At 60.4% G+C, this 13,880-nt stretch overlaps 2 protein-coding genes across 8 annotated transcripts in view; one reads left to right on the forward strand and one right to left on the reverse strand.

The window, feature by feature from the left end:
- SEMA4D (semaphorin 4D) overlaps window positions 1–11,460 on the forward strand; it is a 58,950-nt gene extending 47,490 nt beyond the window's left edge. Inside the window, exons 16-19 of one of the 2 annotated variants that reach the window (XM_055311751.1) lie at window positions 2,446–2,652; window positions 7,690–7,899; window positions 9,570–9,667; window positions 10,234–11,460. In XM_055311751.1, coding sequence (XP_055167726.1) covers window positions 2,446–2,652; window positions 7,690–7,899; window positions 9,570–9,667; window positions 10,234–10,260 — 542 coding nt within the window. In that variant the 3' untranslated portion in view covers window positions 10,261–11,460. Of the gene's footprint in view, window positions 1–137; window positions 2,270–2,445; window positions 2,653–7,689; window positions 7,900–9,569; window positions 9,668–10,233 lie in introns of those variants that run through there. The other variant, XM_055311750.1, reaches the window with a different exon arrangement.
- Window positions 11,461–12,243: 783 nt separating this feature from the next.
- SECISBP2 (SECIS binding protein 2) overlaps window positions 12,244–13,880 on the reverse strand; it is a 47,209-nt gene continuing 45,572 nt past the window's right edge. For all 6 annotated transcript variants that reach the window (XM_055311758.1, XM_055311753.1, XM_055311757.1 and 3 more), the window contains 2 exons: window positions 13,457–13,652; window positions 12,244–13,077 (listed from right to left, as the gene is read on the reverse strand). In XM_055311758.1, coding sequence (XP_055167733.1) covers window positions 12,974–13,077; window positions 13,457–13,652 — 300 coding nt within the window. In that variant the 3' untranslated portion in view covers window positions 12,244–12,973. The remainder of the gene's footprint in view (window positions 13,078–13,456; window positions 13,653–13,880) is intronic.

A 13,880-nucleotide genomic window follows, 5' to 3' on the forward strand; every position in this document is an offset into this window, starting at 1 on the left:
TAGTTGTTCTGGAAGATTCTGTGTTGCTCCAGTGGGTGAAACTCTTGTGTTCTCTTGTGCGTGTTGACCTATCTTTGAAAGAAGGGAAGTAGCGGGCCGGGTTGTTGACACTGTGCACGTTTATTTTGGTGTTCCAGATGAAACTAAAAGTTTCCGGGAGCATTTTTTCAAGCACGGCGGCACAGCGGAACTGAAATGCTCCCAAAAGTCGAACCTGGCCCGGGTGGTGTGGACGTTCCGGGACCGCGTACTCAAGGCCCAGACCCCCAAGTATGGCCTGGTGGGCAGGAAAGACTTGCTCATCTTCGACCTGTCAGAGGGAGACAGTGGGGTGTACCAGTGCCTGTCGGAGGAGAGAGTCAGGAACAGGACGGTCCTGCAGCTGCTGGCCAAGCATGTTCTGGAAGTCAGGGTGGTTCCTAGGACCCCGGCTGCTCCCACCCCACCAGCCGCCCGGACAGAAGGCGACAGGACCGTCCTCAGAGTGTCGATGGAGCCCACCCTGGGCCCCCTGCCCCAGACCCCGGCCATGCGGGGCCCCACACCCAGCCCCGCGCCCACCGGCGGCACCTGCAAACCAAAGACCATCATCAACACGGTCCCTGAGGTCCACTCGGAGAAGACCATGTATCTCAAGTCCAGTGACAACCGCCTGCTCATGTTCCTCTTCCTCTTCTTCTTCGTGCTCTGCCTCGGCCTCTTTTCCTACAACTGCTACAAGGGCTACCTGCCCGGCCACTGCCTGAAGCTCCGCTCCGCCATGCTGCTGGGGAAGAAGCAGCCCGCGTCCGACTTCTCCGACTTTGAGCAGAGCGTGAAGGAGACGCTGGTGGAGCAGGGCAGCTTCTCGCAGCAGAACGGGGGGCAGCCCCGGCCGGCCCTGGACACCGGCTACGAGACGGAGCAGGACACCATGGCCAGCCGGGTGCCCACCGACAGGGAAGACTCGCAGAGGCTCGACGACCTGCCGGTCCGGGACAGGCCGTTTGACGTCAAGTGTGAGCTCAAGTATGCCGACTCGGACGCGGATGCGGACGGGGAATGAGGCGCCTGCGCGTACAGGCCTCCACACACCGTCGGTGCTCGTCCGGCCCTGGGGCCACGTAGGGAGCCCGTGTCCATACACCTGTCTTCTGTGTCTTTTCTCTTGGGTCGAGCTTGTGATTTGGTTTCTCTTTGTCCTTTCGGAAAATGGTGAGCATTGTGCCCCGGCATCCCAGGTGGGCCGCCGTCGGGGACCGGCTGTGGACACTCATGCCTGGAGCGCCCCCTCCTCCAAGCAGCCACTGAACGATCATTTCATTCCAGATTGGAAATGACGTGTTTGTTTATCAGATTGGTAACTTAGCGCCTGTTGTCCAGATTGGCACGTACCTTTTCTTCCCACAGGATTATTTTTGTAGGGTTTTACTTCTGTTGTGTTAGGTCGTTTATTTCTTAAATCAAGAAAGCGGATGTTTAAATATTGAGAAGATGTAGTACATCTTCCGAGTTCTGTTGTGAGGATAGGATACAGCTTACGTTGCTTACGATTCTCAGGGATAAACTTACTTTGGCTAAATGCATTCCTTCTGCTTTTAGAAACGTAGACAGAACCATCTCTTAAGCACATTTTTTTTTTTTTATTCCTTGAAGGAAACCTCATTTTCAGAGAGATTTTCTTTCTATAATTTTCCCCCCGTTGTTTTAACTGTTTCGAAGAAGAGAGAACAGCGGGAGGCTGGCCCAGAGCTGATGGGGGTGCAGGTCTTGCAAACGGAGGCCCATGGCCACTGCTCAGAACCTCCCGTGCAGACGGACAGACATCCACCAGGGCGTCTTCAGCCATCCACGTGGCTGCTGTGACCATTGGCCTCTGTCCACAGCCACTGCCCACGGGACGTCCCACCTGGCTGAAGAGAGCTGTCCACACATGCAAGCAAGCTGGACAGGCCCGTGTCCCAACAGTCCTTGGAGCCATGGGGGCGGAGGCACGTGGCCCAGTGCTGTCTCTCAAGGTGCAAACAGGCGAGATGGTTCAGCCTCGGTGACGTCAAGCCCGCCTGCTGCTTCCCACACGCCTGCAAGAGGAGGCTGTCTTTCCGTGGCAAAGAGCAATAAGCTGGACTTGTGTGTGCCCGCGTGGACGGTGTCATCTGCAGCATGCTAGGACTCGACCATTTTGGTGTAAACATTTGTGTTTTATAAGATTTACTTTGTTTTTATTTTTCTACTTTGAATTGTATACATTGGAAAAGTAACCTAATAAATGAGAAGCTTCTATCCTTCACGCGGGCGTGACTTGCCGAGTCTGGCGGCCAACACCCTCCCCCCCCCCCCCCCACGGGCGCTGACCTGCGCTGCTGGCCCTCCCTTCTCTGTGCTTTGCTTTCCTGCTCCGGGTGCAGTGGGATCCTCACGACCCCGCCTCAGTGGCCTCTTTCTTTTCTGTCCTCTGTCTCGCAGCCTCACCTCTGCCCTTCCCCCCTCCGGGGTCCTCCTCCCTGTCCTGTCGGGGCCCCGGCTCAGCTTCCTCTCCCCGAAGCCCCTGGCCGGCCTCGGCCTCGGGGCCTGACAGCAGCCTGCCGGTTGCCCTCCTGCCACCCTTCCTCAGCGACCAGGCACAGCACGTGCACGCCCTGGGGACCTTCCACCTCTTCTGCCAGGCCACAGGTGAGCGGGGCGCCAGGCGGGGGGGGGGGGGGGGGCATCGGTCTATCCACAGGGGGCTGCGCTCACCGCCATGGGCTGCACAGGCCACGGGTCCCATCGGGAACTCGGCTCTGCCTCCAGAGCCCCGAGGCCTTGCTCGGTGGGACTGACTGACTGCCGACCCCTCGGGGCTCTGTCCTTGGGGGACTCCGGAGCCGCCAGAAGGGGCGTCGTTCTCATGCGTCGAGCCGAGCGGCCCCGGGGCCTGGAGGTGCCTGCCCTGTGCTGGGAGAGGCCAAGACGGCCTCCTGCGGGGCCATGTCTTTGTGGTCTCCTGTGGCCTCCCATGGTCCCCATGGTTTTCCATGGCCTCCGTGGTCTCCCTGGTCCCCGTGGTCTCCTGTGGCCGAGCGGCTGCCTGGAGGCTCCGTCCTCTGTGCCCCGAGGAGAGGGATAGAGCTGAAGAGGAAGCAGCGTGCAGGTGGTTTCTTCTTGAGACTTTAAACTGAGGAGTGCTCCAGGTACGAGCCGGCTCCGGGAGCCTTTGCACGTCCCGTGTGGCCGTGGACTGGCCGCATGTCTCGTGGCCGCACGGGAAGCCGCCTGTGAGCAGGACGCTATGGAGACAGACCCATGGGGGCAGGTCTGGGCGGCCCCCCGCTCGCCTGCTCCACACCTGGACTTAGCCCGTACCGGGCCCCCCGTGTGGCTCCGGGCCTGGGCGAGTCCTCTTGGGGCCTCCCTGGACAGAGTGGTGTCCGCGTTGCTGGGAGAGCGGGTGGTCAGTCACACAACCTGGCGAGGAACCCAAGGCCCCTTGCCGCAGGCGGCCATGAGACCAGGGGACACTTCTAAACGTGGCTTCTCTGGGAGGCGCTGTTAGCCAGTGTGTGCACACAAGTGCACTGCCCCTGTGATGGGGGGCTGGGGGACCCCGAGGCTGGCGTCAGCCGGAGTGGGAAGCATACCAGGTTTCAACGGGGACCCAGTGCAGGGTGTTCACTGCAGGGCTGCTGGCGGCTGGGGAGAAGGGGTGCGGGTCCCATATGTGACGACGGCGGGAAGAGCCACACCCCCTCCCCTGCCGGGCTGCTGCCAAGAACCAGCAGCCAGAGGGACAGTCTTCCCCAGACTTCCCGCCTCCTTAGTGGGACCTGACAGGAAGCTGGGGACCAAGGATGGGGAGGCAGCGGGTGGCCTCGCAGCCCAGGGCGGGAGAAGTGGGCAGCACGGAGGGGGCAGCTGATTGAGCAGAGGGCCCGCGGCCCCCGCCCTCCCCTCGCACACTCCTTGCTCCTTGAGCGGTGGCCCACCTGGAACCTTCCATTGTTCCACGGGGCCCCACCTGAGGCTGAGGCAGCCTGAGAACGGGCCCTTCCCAGGGAGCCCGTGCATCCTATTCCACCCGAGGGAAGGCCGTGCGTCCTTGTCAGCTCGAGGTACCCGAGGGCCCGGGGCTTGCCCAGCGCAGCTCGGCACAGGCCACACGGAGCACAGCGGGCCCTCCTGTGGGCGGCTGGGTGTGCGGGCCGGGCCCCGAGGGAGGGCGGCTCCGTCGGGCAGCAGCAAGCCAGGGCAGGGGCCGCATCCCAGGGCGCCCACCCCACCCTCCAGAGCGGTCGCTGGAGGTGTCAGCGGAAGCCAGGAGGCGCAGCCCTGGCCTCAGGGCCCGCCCCCAGCTCGGCCTCTCCCCGGAGCCCCGTCCAGGAGCCAGTGCTGGTCGCATGCGCAGGTGGGTGTCCTTGTACATGGGGTTTCAAATGACAGTGCCTCTGGCCACCCCTTCCCGGCACATGCCAGAACCAGTTTCTTCTCCAGCTGACGCTCCAGCCGCAGCTCCTCCCGCAGCCCCTCCCTTTCCAGGTTTCCCTCCCAGTGTCCCCAAACGGCCTCAGGCCCCGGGGGCCACGCAGACCTGGCTTTGGTAAACTGTGACTGGCGGCTGGGCCAGATCACCTGCCTGTGCCGGGCGTGCCTCGCTGCTCCCCGTCTTGCCCCATGTCCGGATTTTCCCCGCGGGGTGTGTGTGTGCACTCACGTGTGCATGCATCTCTGGCCACAGCCGACTGCCAATGGTGCTCTGCAGCCATGCCTCCATTCCCAGGCCCTGAGGCCTCAGGGTGCAGAGGAGGGCGTCTCCAAACTGCTGCTCACCTCCCAGGAGGTGACGGGGGGGGGGGGGGGGGTTGGCCGCATCTGCAGTTAGGAAGGTGCTGGCAGGCAGAAGGGATCCTGAGCCCGAGACTGATGTCGGCATATGGCGGGGATGCTTTTCTGCAATGACCCCGAGCCCCTTGCCGTGGAGTGCAGTGGGATGAGCAGTCACTGGCAGCGGTACTCCGGCGTGTGTGCACAGGCAGGGAGAGCTGTGAGCCACACCAACACGCCCACGTTCACAGACGTGCAGATCATGCATCTGCCCCCACAGGTGTGTGGACTGGAGCCCCTTGGTGCCCAAGTGGAGCCGTCTGCCCCGCGGGACCCTGCATCCCTGGCAGACTGTGCTCATCACTTTCACAGCTAGGAACGGGTCCTCTGTACGTGAGGTGACTCGGCTACCCCTGGTTTTGGCGGCCTCCTGGGTTTTAACCACGATGTTGGAAATCAGAGCCCTTGAAGCCACTGGGAGCTGTGGGGGCCACAGAACGTTCCCTGCTCCCCCACAGTGGCTGTTGGTGCCAGCGTGTCTTGGGGGAAGGGGGGAGGGAGGGTGCTCCGGAAAGACCAGGCTGGACTGTGCGCGTCGACTCGGGAGCTGGTCATTGTCTGGAAAGGCTGGGACCCCTCCAGGGTGGGCAAGGCGGCCGATCTGTCCCCTTGCAGCTGGCTTGATCCTTAGCATGTCTTTCTGTTGTGATCACCATAGGCTTTTCCAGAGCAGTCCTTACGTGTGGGACCGTCCCCCGCACCTGGCACCCCATGAAACTGGGCGCCTGGGCAGGCGACCCCCATGCTCCCACTTACCCACAACGTGGTCTGTGAAGCACATTTTGCCACATGCTTCCAGGGATTGGGACCTAGATATTCTCTAGATGTTCTGGGGGTCACTCTCGTCAGCCGACCACAGAGTGCTGGCTGCTTTGCGACAATGTGGGCACTGTGATGGGAAGGCTCTGATGGGGTGGAAGAGGCCCCTCTCCCCAGCTGGATCCTGATTTCCATGCAGTTCTGGATCTGGCCATGCAGGACGACGTCCAACTCTGGGTGCCGCCAGTAACTGGCAGGAGGCCCCGGGCATGAGCTCGGAGATGGGCTGGCCCCAGGGTCAGAGACCACCATATACAAGGGGATGCTTGGGGGAAGGCTTGACAAGCAGGGACACTAGTCACAGATGTGGCCCGAGGACTTGACCCCATCACACTGCCCTCCAACTCTGGGCTCTCAAGGCCCCCACTTCCAAAATCAGGTGTCGTCCCTCAGTGAGGCCACTGCTCTGAGGGGCTCTGGTTTTGACACAAGGTAGAATCAGCACTGCACCCACCAGTCCCCTTCGGGCATGGGGTGGGTTAGGGGCAGGGTGAACCCTGGCAGGTGCTGGAACCCAAGGCCTGGGGAGCCTTCCTGGGGCAGGAGGGCCTGGCCTGCTGTCTGGGCCTGAGTGGCAGTATGCAGGCCCTGCTGACAGGTTTTAACTGTCCCTTTGCCTCCCTGTTCTCCTCTGCATTCAGGAGCCGGATAGCTTTCTAAAAAAGTAAGTAGAACGTAAGTACACCTTTAACATTTTCAGTGCTTTACTGTGGCTAAACGCAGATTTCAGGCTGCACGTGGTGGTTTGTGTTCTGCCCATGCCCCCCTACGGCATGGGCACCCGGGCATTTTGCTTTTCAGGTCCTGGCCATATGGCTCAGGTTCTGTCCCAGAGAGGGCTGTAAGAAACCTCCAGAAGCTCCCGTGGCCCATCCAGGTGGTACGTCACCATGGGGCAGTCAGGGGATGCGGGGAGCCCAGGCCTTTTGGAACAGACTTCAGTGTCTGTTCACAGACTGCCTCAACAAGAGTCCGTTTCCAAACTTGATTCGGCTGCTGGGCGGTGGTGTCACACGGCACTCGCAGCAGGTACAGGGAGGGTCAGTGCCCGGCGATGGGCAGCTGCAGGTGTATGCAGACATAGGCAGACCTGTGTGTGTGTTCATGCGTGTGCACACACGTCTGTAGTGCGGATCCTCAGATGCATGCATATCTACGTGTGATACATGGACAGAAACATCTTCGACTAGAGGACAAAACGCTTTGTGAAAATCAAATTACACTAATAGAATAAAAACCCATAAATCCTGCACAGAAAACAAGAGGACACTGACAAGGTGTCCACACCACCAGTGTGGCCACAGCGCTGCTGTGTGAAACACGTGCTCCCGCACAGGTGCACTCCCCCTCTGCTGACCGCCCCCGGACACCGCCGCAGCCTCTGTGGTTCCCAGGTTGGCGGGGCAACCAGGTAGACTCTTGCTTTGAGATGCGTTCTCAAGCAGGGCTGGCTCTAGTCTGGGTCAGCTTGCAGCCCACCCCTGGGTGCCATCCATGCCTGGTGCCCCTCCCCACCCCCTGGGAGCGCCCCCTGGCATCCCCACCCCTCAGCTTGGCCGGACCACCTCCAGTTAGGTGCCAGGAGAGCAGGGGGGACCCCCTGGAGGCAGAGCCTCTGGTCACAGGTGGTGGTGTCAGGTCTAGGGCAAGAGATGAAGTTCCCAGGCTCAGACCCTCTGTGCAGAACGGACACCTGTCCCCAGGGCATGGCTCTCAGGTCCCCCATGGCAAAGGGGGCTAGGGGACACCAGCTGTGCAGATGTGCTTCTAAAAAGGTACCTAAGGTTTAAGAAGCAGGGAGTCCAGGGGGCAGTGAGGGCACACCTTTTCTCCAAGGACGCTGACGCTCACAGTGGGAATCACCCCAGGCCACCTCCAGGGACACAAGTGCCGTCACTCTGAGTCCAGCTGGGACAATGCAGGTCCTTGCCCTGGGTAGCTCATGCCACTCATCCCCACTGGGGGCCGTGAACACGGGCCTTTAGTCAGAGTCCAGGGGACACCAGGTGGAGACAGTCTGTGTGTCCCCAGGTCCTGCAGACGTTCACTTTGTCTGGGAGAAGAATGGCCGTGAGCTGGAGACATGTGTCCCCACACAGACCCACGGGCTGCACGACGGCAGGACCCACGTGCTCAGCTGGCTGCGAGATGCCCTCCAAGAGAGCGCCGAGTACCGCTGCTCCGTGTTGTCCTCCGCGGGCAACAAGACCTCCAGAGTGCGGGTCACCGTCATGAGACATGGTAAAGAAGGAGTGTGCCGTGCACGGCCAGCCTCCCCGGCGTCCCGCCACTGCCACACGGCCCCCACACCCTGTGCCCACCTCATAGCCACCTGCCGGGTCTCACCCTGGGATCTGTGAGGTCTGTGTTTGGAGAGCCCGTGTCCCCTGCGGTCTTCACACCGAAGGGCCGGGTGTGCGCGTCTAGCCTGAAAGCCCTCCCGTCTCCCAGCCCTGCACACCCAGCCTGGCGCTCCAGGCCCACCGGCCACACTGCATACACTCACGCCTCGGTGCCCCCAGGCCTGAGCCCATGCCACCAGGAGTTTTTCCTGAACATGTATTCATTCTGCTCTGCTCCACTTCATGTCCTGTGCTCTTTCTGGAACTATTTTCCCACACGTTGGACCCCTTGGTTTGGTATGGAACAGGGAAGGGCCCTGGGGCTGTGCTTCCGCGTCCAGATGGCCTGTCCCGGTGCCCGAGTGTCTCCAGGAGGGGTTGCCTCGGTTTCCCCACTGCTGGCCAAGGATTCGGCCTTCTCAGGTCTGCTCCCTTCCAGCTGGCGCCTCTGCTTTCAGCCCCCAGGTTTTGTGCTTTCCTCTCTAGTCCTGGCCTGTCCTCAGGTTTGCACCTATACTTGGCAATGCTGAAAAGGCCACGTCCTTCTGGGGCAAGCTTGGGGAGGAAAAAATGCTGCAAATATTCGCTCCTACCCAGAACCCCTTTCTTCCTGTTTCTGTCAAGCGCCCTGCCTGCTGCAGTGATGACAAACGGAATCGTGACGTGAATGAGCCCCACAAACTATGAGGGGTCATGCGGGAATGGCACCGTCAGCCAACAGCCAAGGGGCCGCAGGCAGTCTGGGGCACACTACACTGCCCCGCTCCCTGGGCTATGCTCTGGCCCAGGGCCTCCCAGCTCAGAGCCCGTGAGCAGCAGGCCCCAGCTCTGGTTGTGGCCCTTCTACCGTCACACTACGGGCTGCCCGGGCATGCGGCGGGCGGAGATGCAGGCACAGCCAGGACGGCCAGAATCTGCCTGCCCGCTCGGCCTCCTGGAGATGCAGGGGCGCTAGAGAACGTAGGGGTTCTCTCAGAACAGGAGCAAGAAGTCCCCACATGGCCCCTCGGGGATTAGGACCCCGAAGGCGCCTCTGGAGCCCTTGCCCCTGCCCACTTCTGCTCCAGCAACAAGTTCCACTTGGTGTCTCAGGGTTCAGGTCCCTGGCACCCACTTTTGAAATCAGCAGCCTGAACTCTGGGCCAGATCAGTGACACAGTTCACACCTGTGCTTACAAACAAAATCCACGGCGGTCTGCTGTGCCATCCTGACAGCCCCCCAAGTAACTTGCTTTCAAACCCTAGATCAGCTCCTACGTGCAGCAGGCTGCACAGAGCAGGCAACAGCTGGACGTCGGCCTCCCTCAGGCCAGGCCTCAAAGGGGAGGCAGCACCCCCGACATGGGGAACTAGACAATTCAAGGGAGTAGAGGACAGAGCCAGCGTGACCTTGGGGAGCAGCCGCTAACTGGAGCTGGCAGCCAGGGACGACCTGGGGAAGCCCCTCCAGCCAGGAAGGCAAGGCTGGGAGGTGTCAACACTCCTTGGAATGGCCTCAGTGGATGGTACGTACCCAGGGTGCCATCAAGGCCTGCAAACCTGACACCTGGTGTCCCCTTTGTCTTGCAGAAGCAACCCACCAGGAGCAGTGGACCAGAGAGCTCGCCGCGTGGAGGGCTGTCGCCGGGGAGCATGACCGCATGATGCGCAGCTGGAGGAAGGCGTGGGTACGTGGCCGGGCTGGGGGTGGGCAAGGGCTGGTGGGCGTCCACTGCCTTGGGGTTTGGTCTGCTGAACAGTTCTTTCTGGAACCTGCAGCCTCAGAGCTCCAGGCAGAGCCCTGAGGAACATCAACAGAATGGGAGGGGGCACTCATGGAGACAAGTCTGGGGGCCCCACTTGTGGGGAGGTGACTGCTGGGCCTGCAGGGAGCCCCATCCCAGCACCAAGGGGGGGGAGGACAGGCGTCCCCCGCCCTCATTGCTGCAGCCATCTGGGCAGCTACCAGGCCAGGAAGAAGCCCTACAGCTCAACCACCGGCCTTCAAATGTCCTGGGTTTCGTGGCCACCCACGACCTCTCCCTGTTGCCAACACAGGCTAAGCGTTTCTGACTCATCCCTTCAAACATAGAACATGCAGGGCCCCTCCCTGAAGGCCGCCCCCTTGACCCCAAGGGGGAGCACATGGGGTGTGACGCTTGAGGCCCCTTCCTACATCGAGGACAGTGAGGGGGAAGCAGGATGGGCCTCTCTTCTGCCGGGAATTCAAAGACGGGTTGCACTGTTGTTTCAGGAAAGCTGTGACAAGGATACCTTCTAGGCACCAGGTGGTGGTGCCCACCCCTAGCCACACCCCTGACCCTGCCATGGCTCCAGGACAGTGAACAGTCATCTGGCCTGCGGAGAGGTGGCCCCACCTCAACCTCTGTGACACTAGCCAAAACGTTCTAAAAACTTAGGTGCTTACATGAGACAGAAGAGTCAGCCCGGCAGAAACAGGACAGCAGGACAGTTAACTACCTATAGATTGAAGTTATGTAGACAATGGTGTGCATGACGGCTCGTCTTCCAGAAACACCCGAGTGGTTTCCTGTACAGCATGGCCACCCCTGGAGCCCTGCAGCAGCTCTACGGGTTCATGGCCACCCCCCACGCCTGCTGCCACTCCCTCCTTCACACATGGCCACGGAGCTCCCACTGCCAGGACAGGCCCAGCAACACCAGTGGCAATATCTGGCCTGATCGTTCAAGTGACAACAAGGTCTCCTGGAGCTCACAGGGACTGTAGGATTCACAGGCTTCCGAGCACATCTCAGAGTGTGGGGGCTGCTCTACGGGGCTCTGTGCACACCCTGAGCTTATGTGCAGCGGTGCCACGGGGAGGGGCCTGTGTCCTGGAGCTGCACCTGCAGGCACACTGTGTGTGCGGGATGTGAAAGCCTGATACTGCACAGCCTGGACCCTCCAGACACTTTCTGCTGCTGGAATGGTTAGCAGAATGCCAGTCCACCAAGACACCACAACCTCTGTGCAACCCCAGCAAATGGATGACCACAGCCTGTGTCCAGACTCCTTCGTTCTGAGGCCGGGGACATCGGAGAGCACAGCCTCCTGAGGACACCGGCTTGGGGTGGGGTCTGCCTGGGATGCCTGCCCACCTGGTTCCCAGGCCATCATGCGTGGTGCCCCTGACAGAAGGGCTCAGAGGCCTGTGTCCTCCTTGGTGCTGCTTTCCAGAGCCCTGAGACTTGGCCTGAGTTGGCGGGCTCAGAGTACCTCATGCAGCACCACAATGAGATGTGTGCTTAGCCTAGCAGGGAGGGTTCTGGGGGGAACCCGTGCTTAGGAGTTCGGGGTCTCTGCTCTGTTGAAAAAATAAATGGAAATAAACACAGTGAGCTGAGTGTGTGGTTGGGAGGCCTGGCGGCGTGTGCTTCCCGCAGCATTGGCCACAACAGGGCCCCATCTCACCAGCAGCAGGAGCCTCTGCTGTGAAAGGGACACTGCAGCTTGGCTAACCCCACAGGAGGTCACAGGAGACGCTGGCCCCCTGGGGCTGACGCCGTGTTCACGCCTCCCCACTCTGCTTCGGCTTCTCTGCCCCCAGATGAGCTCTGTGCAAGCCACGGGCCAGGGCTGGGGCGCTCAACAGAGGCCGGCATATCCTGCTCAGAGTTGTACATTTGATTTTCTCCTTTTAGGTTAACTCTGGAACCTTACCTCTCCCATAATATCCAATTTTGAAACCTACAAGAGCAGACTTGGCCCCTACTGACACAGCAGGGGAAAAGCCCTCCCTCGTGCCCCTCCTCTCCACCCCACCGAGGGAGCAGCCTGGGGGTGGGACTTGGCCTGGGTGACCACGTCACATGCCCCCCACTTACAGGCTCAGAGAGCAGAGAAGCAGGCACCTAGGGTCAGCAAGCATCCAGACGACAGGACATACCGGTGCTTCCACACCCCGCCAGCCCTGGCAACACCACATGCCTTTTGTGACGTCACTTCAGTGCACTCCTCACAGGCCACTGGCCTGCCAGACGTGTAACACTTGACACGACCGACTTCCCCTCACACCACCCGCAAAGCCAACGCACTCTGCCGCCCTTCTGAGAAATGGCCAACAATAAAGCTCCATCCTGCCGTCAGCTCTGTGACGGCACAGGGGGCAGATGGGGCCGAGGCAAGGTCCCCTCAGCAAACCTCTCCCCAGGTTCCATCCTCTTCCCTTCAAGCAACAGCCCCCGAGGAGTGCGGACCAGGGCTGAGGAACCACCCATAAGCCTAAGCTCTGGCCACGGGGAGATCAAATCATTGCTCTTTATTCAAAATAAATAAGCCCTCTTACTTACAGCAAAGTATGAAAGCAAACTTCTATCCTGCTGGCCTCCAAGACAGAAACCACATTCAAAGAATAAGTTCATTTACAAAAAAGCCTATAGAAATTTAGGACTTCAATATACATTGCTTCTTTGAAAAATAAAGACAAAAAGGAATAATTCATGTCAAAAGGTCACAGGTTAGAGAACTGATTTTCCTTCTGAGTGAGGCTCATTTTAGCAGACATTCCAAGTACCCCCAAATCTTCCAGCCGAAGAACCAGGTCCCGAGAAAGCCCCCCCACCCCAAAAGTGGCCCCACCACACCCGCCTGCTGGCTTCTCTGCGGCTGTGCTGGGTCCTCAGGCAAGAACACCAGCCCCAGGGCTGCGGCCTGCAGTGGCTGCCACAAACTAACCCAGCTCGGCTTTTCCGCATCAGAGGGGGTTTCCTTCACAGCAGACTCAGGGCACCACACGTTGCAGTCTTCCCAGACAACGTACGCTTACATCCAAAGCTGTGTCTCAGGGCTCTCTGGCAAGGCTCCTGCCAGCCACCTGAGCATCCATTCCAGGAGGCACACCCTGGACCCCCTCCCAGTTATCAGCCACACAGAATAGAATACATCAGGTCAGTGAAAACCTGGGAAGAAAAAGGCCCCGGAGTCTGTCACACCCCCCCCTCCTTACCCCACACGACACACACACAGAATTCTTCCTATAAGTTCAGGTTCATCATCTGAGAGGTTGAAGCCTCCAGTGAGTCTTCCAGCTCCAGGGCACAGCGACTGTATGCTTCCAGGTGTCTCCTCCAGATTTCAACTGGAAACAACAAAGTGGCACAGCTGAGGGACATACAGGGATGGTCGGGACAGTCTCTACTGTCCGAAGCGTGCCACCCGTGGCTCAGCCCTACGTGGGCCTGGCAAGGACTCAGCCCAGCCGCCCCCATTCACAGCCACACTCTGGGAGCAGTACCCATGAGCCCTTGGTGTCTGGTGGGTTTGACGGCCTCCCGCCAGGGACACCGCTGTCATCTAGGCTACACTCTGCAGGTGCCATCTAACCCGAGGTCTTGACACCAGCTCTTAAGACAACAGCCAGGACCAACCCGGCTTTCTCCAGGGGGCGCTGCCAGGAAGAGGCCATCCAGGCACTCTGTCCCTTCTGTCAGCTGATGCAGTCCCTCCCCGGCACTCACTGTAATGGGGCTCTTCTTTCTCGGCTGTAGGAGCAGGGGGGCTGTCCTGCGTGGAGCAGCCAGGACCCTGCATGGGCGGATTGGCCAGAGCTGGGGTCCCAGGTTCCCCGGCCAACTCCTGGCGCACGTTCTCCAACATGGTCTTGTAGGCCTGCCGCGCAGCCATCGTCAGCTCGACCATCCTGTGGAACTGGTCCTGGGGCAGAGGTGAGAGCAGAGGTGACACCCCTGACCCACCGGGGACGCTGCCCTCGGGGGGAGCAGGGGGACACCCGGCATGGATGCTGCCTGCCCGAGGTACCTCTGGGACAGCAGTGAGCACAGAGCAGACTCAGGATCGCACCACCACCCTCGGGCTCAGGGCTGCCCCATGGGAATGTGCCTACAAGCCCAGGCCTCTGCTCCACCCCCACCCCCAAAGAAC

This window comes from Nyctereutes procyonoides, unplaced genomic scaffold (assembly GCF_905146905.1).
Source record: "Nyctereutes procyonoides isolate TBG_1078 unplaced genomic scaffold, NYPRO_anot_genome, whole genome shotgun sequence".
Taxonomy (NCBI): domain Eukaryota; kingdom Metazoa; phylum Chordata; class Mammalia; order Carnivora; family Canidae; genus Nyctereutes; species Nyctereutes procyonoides.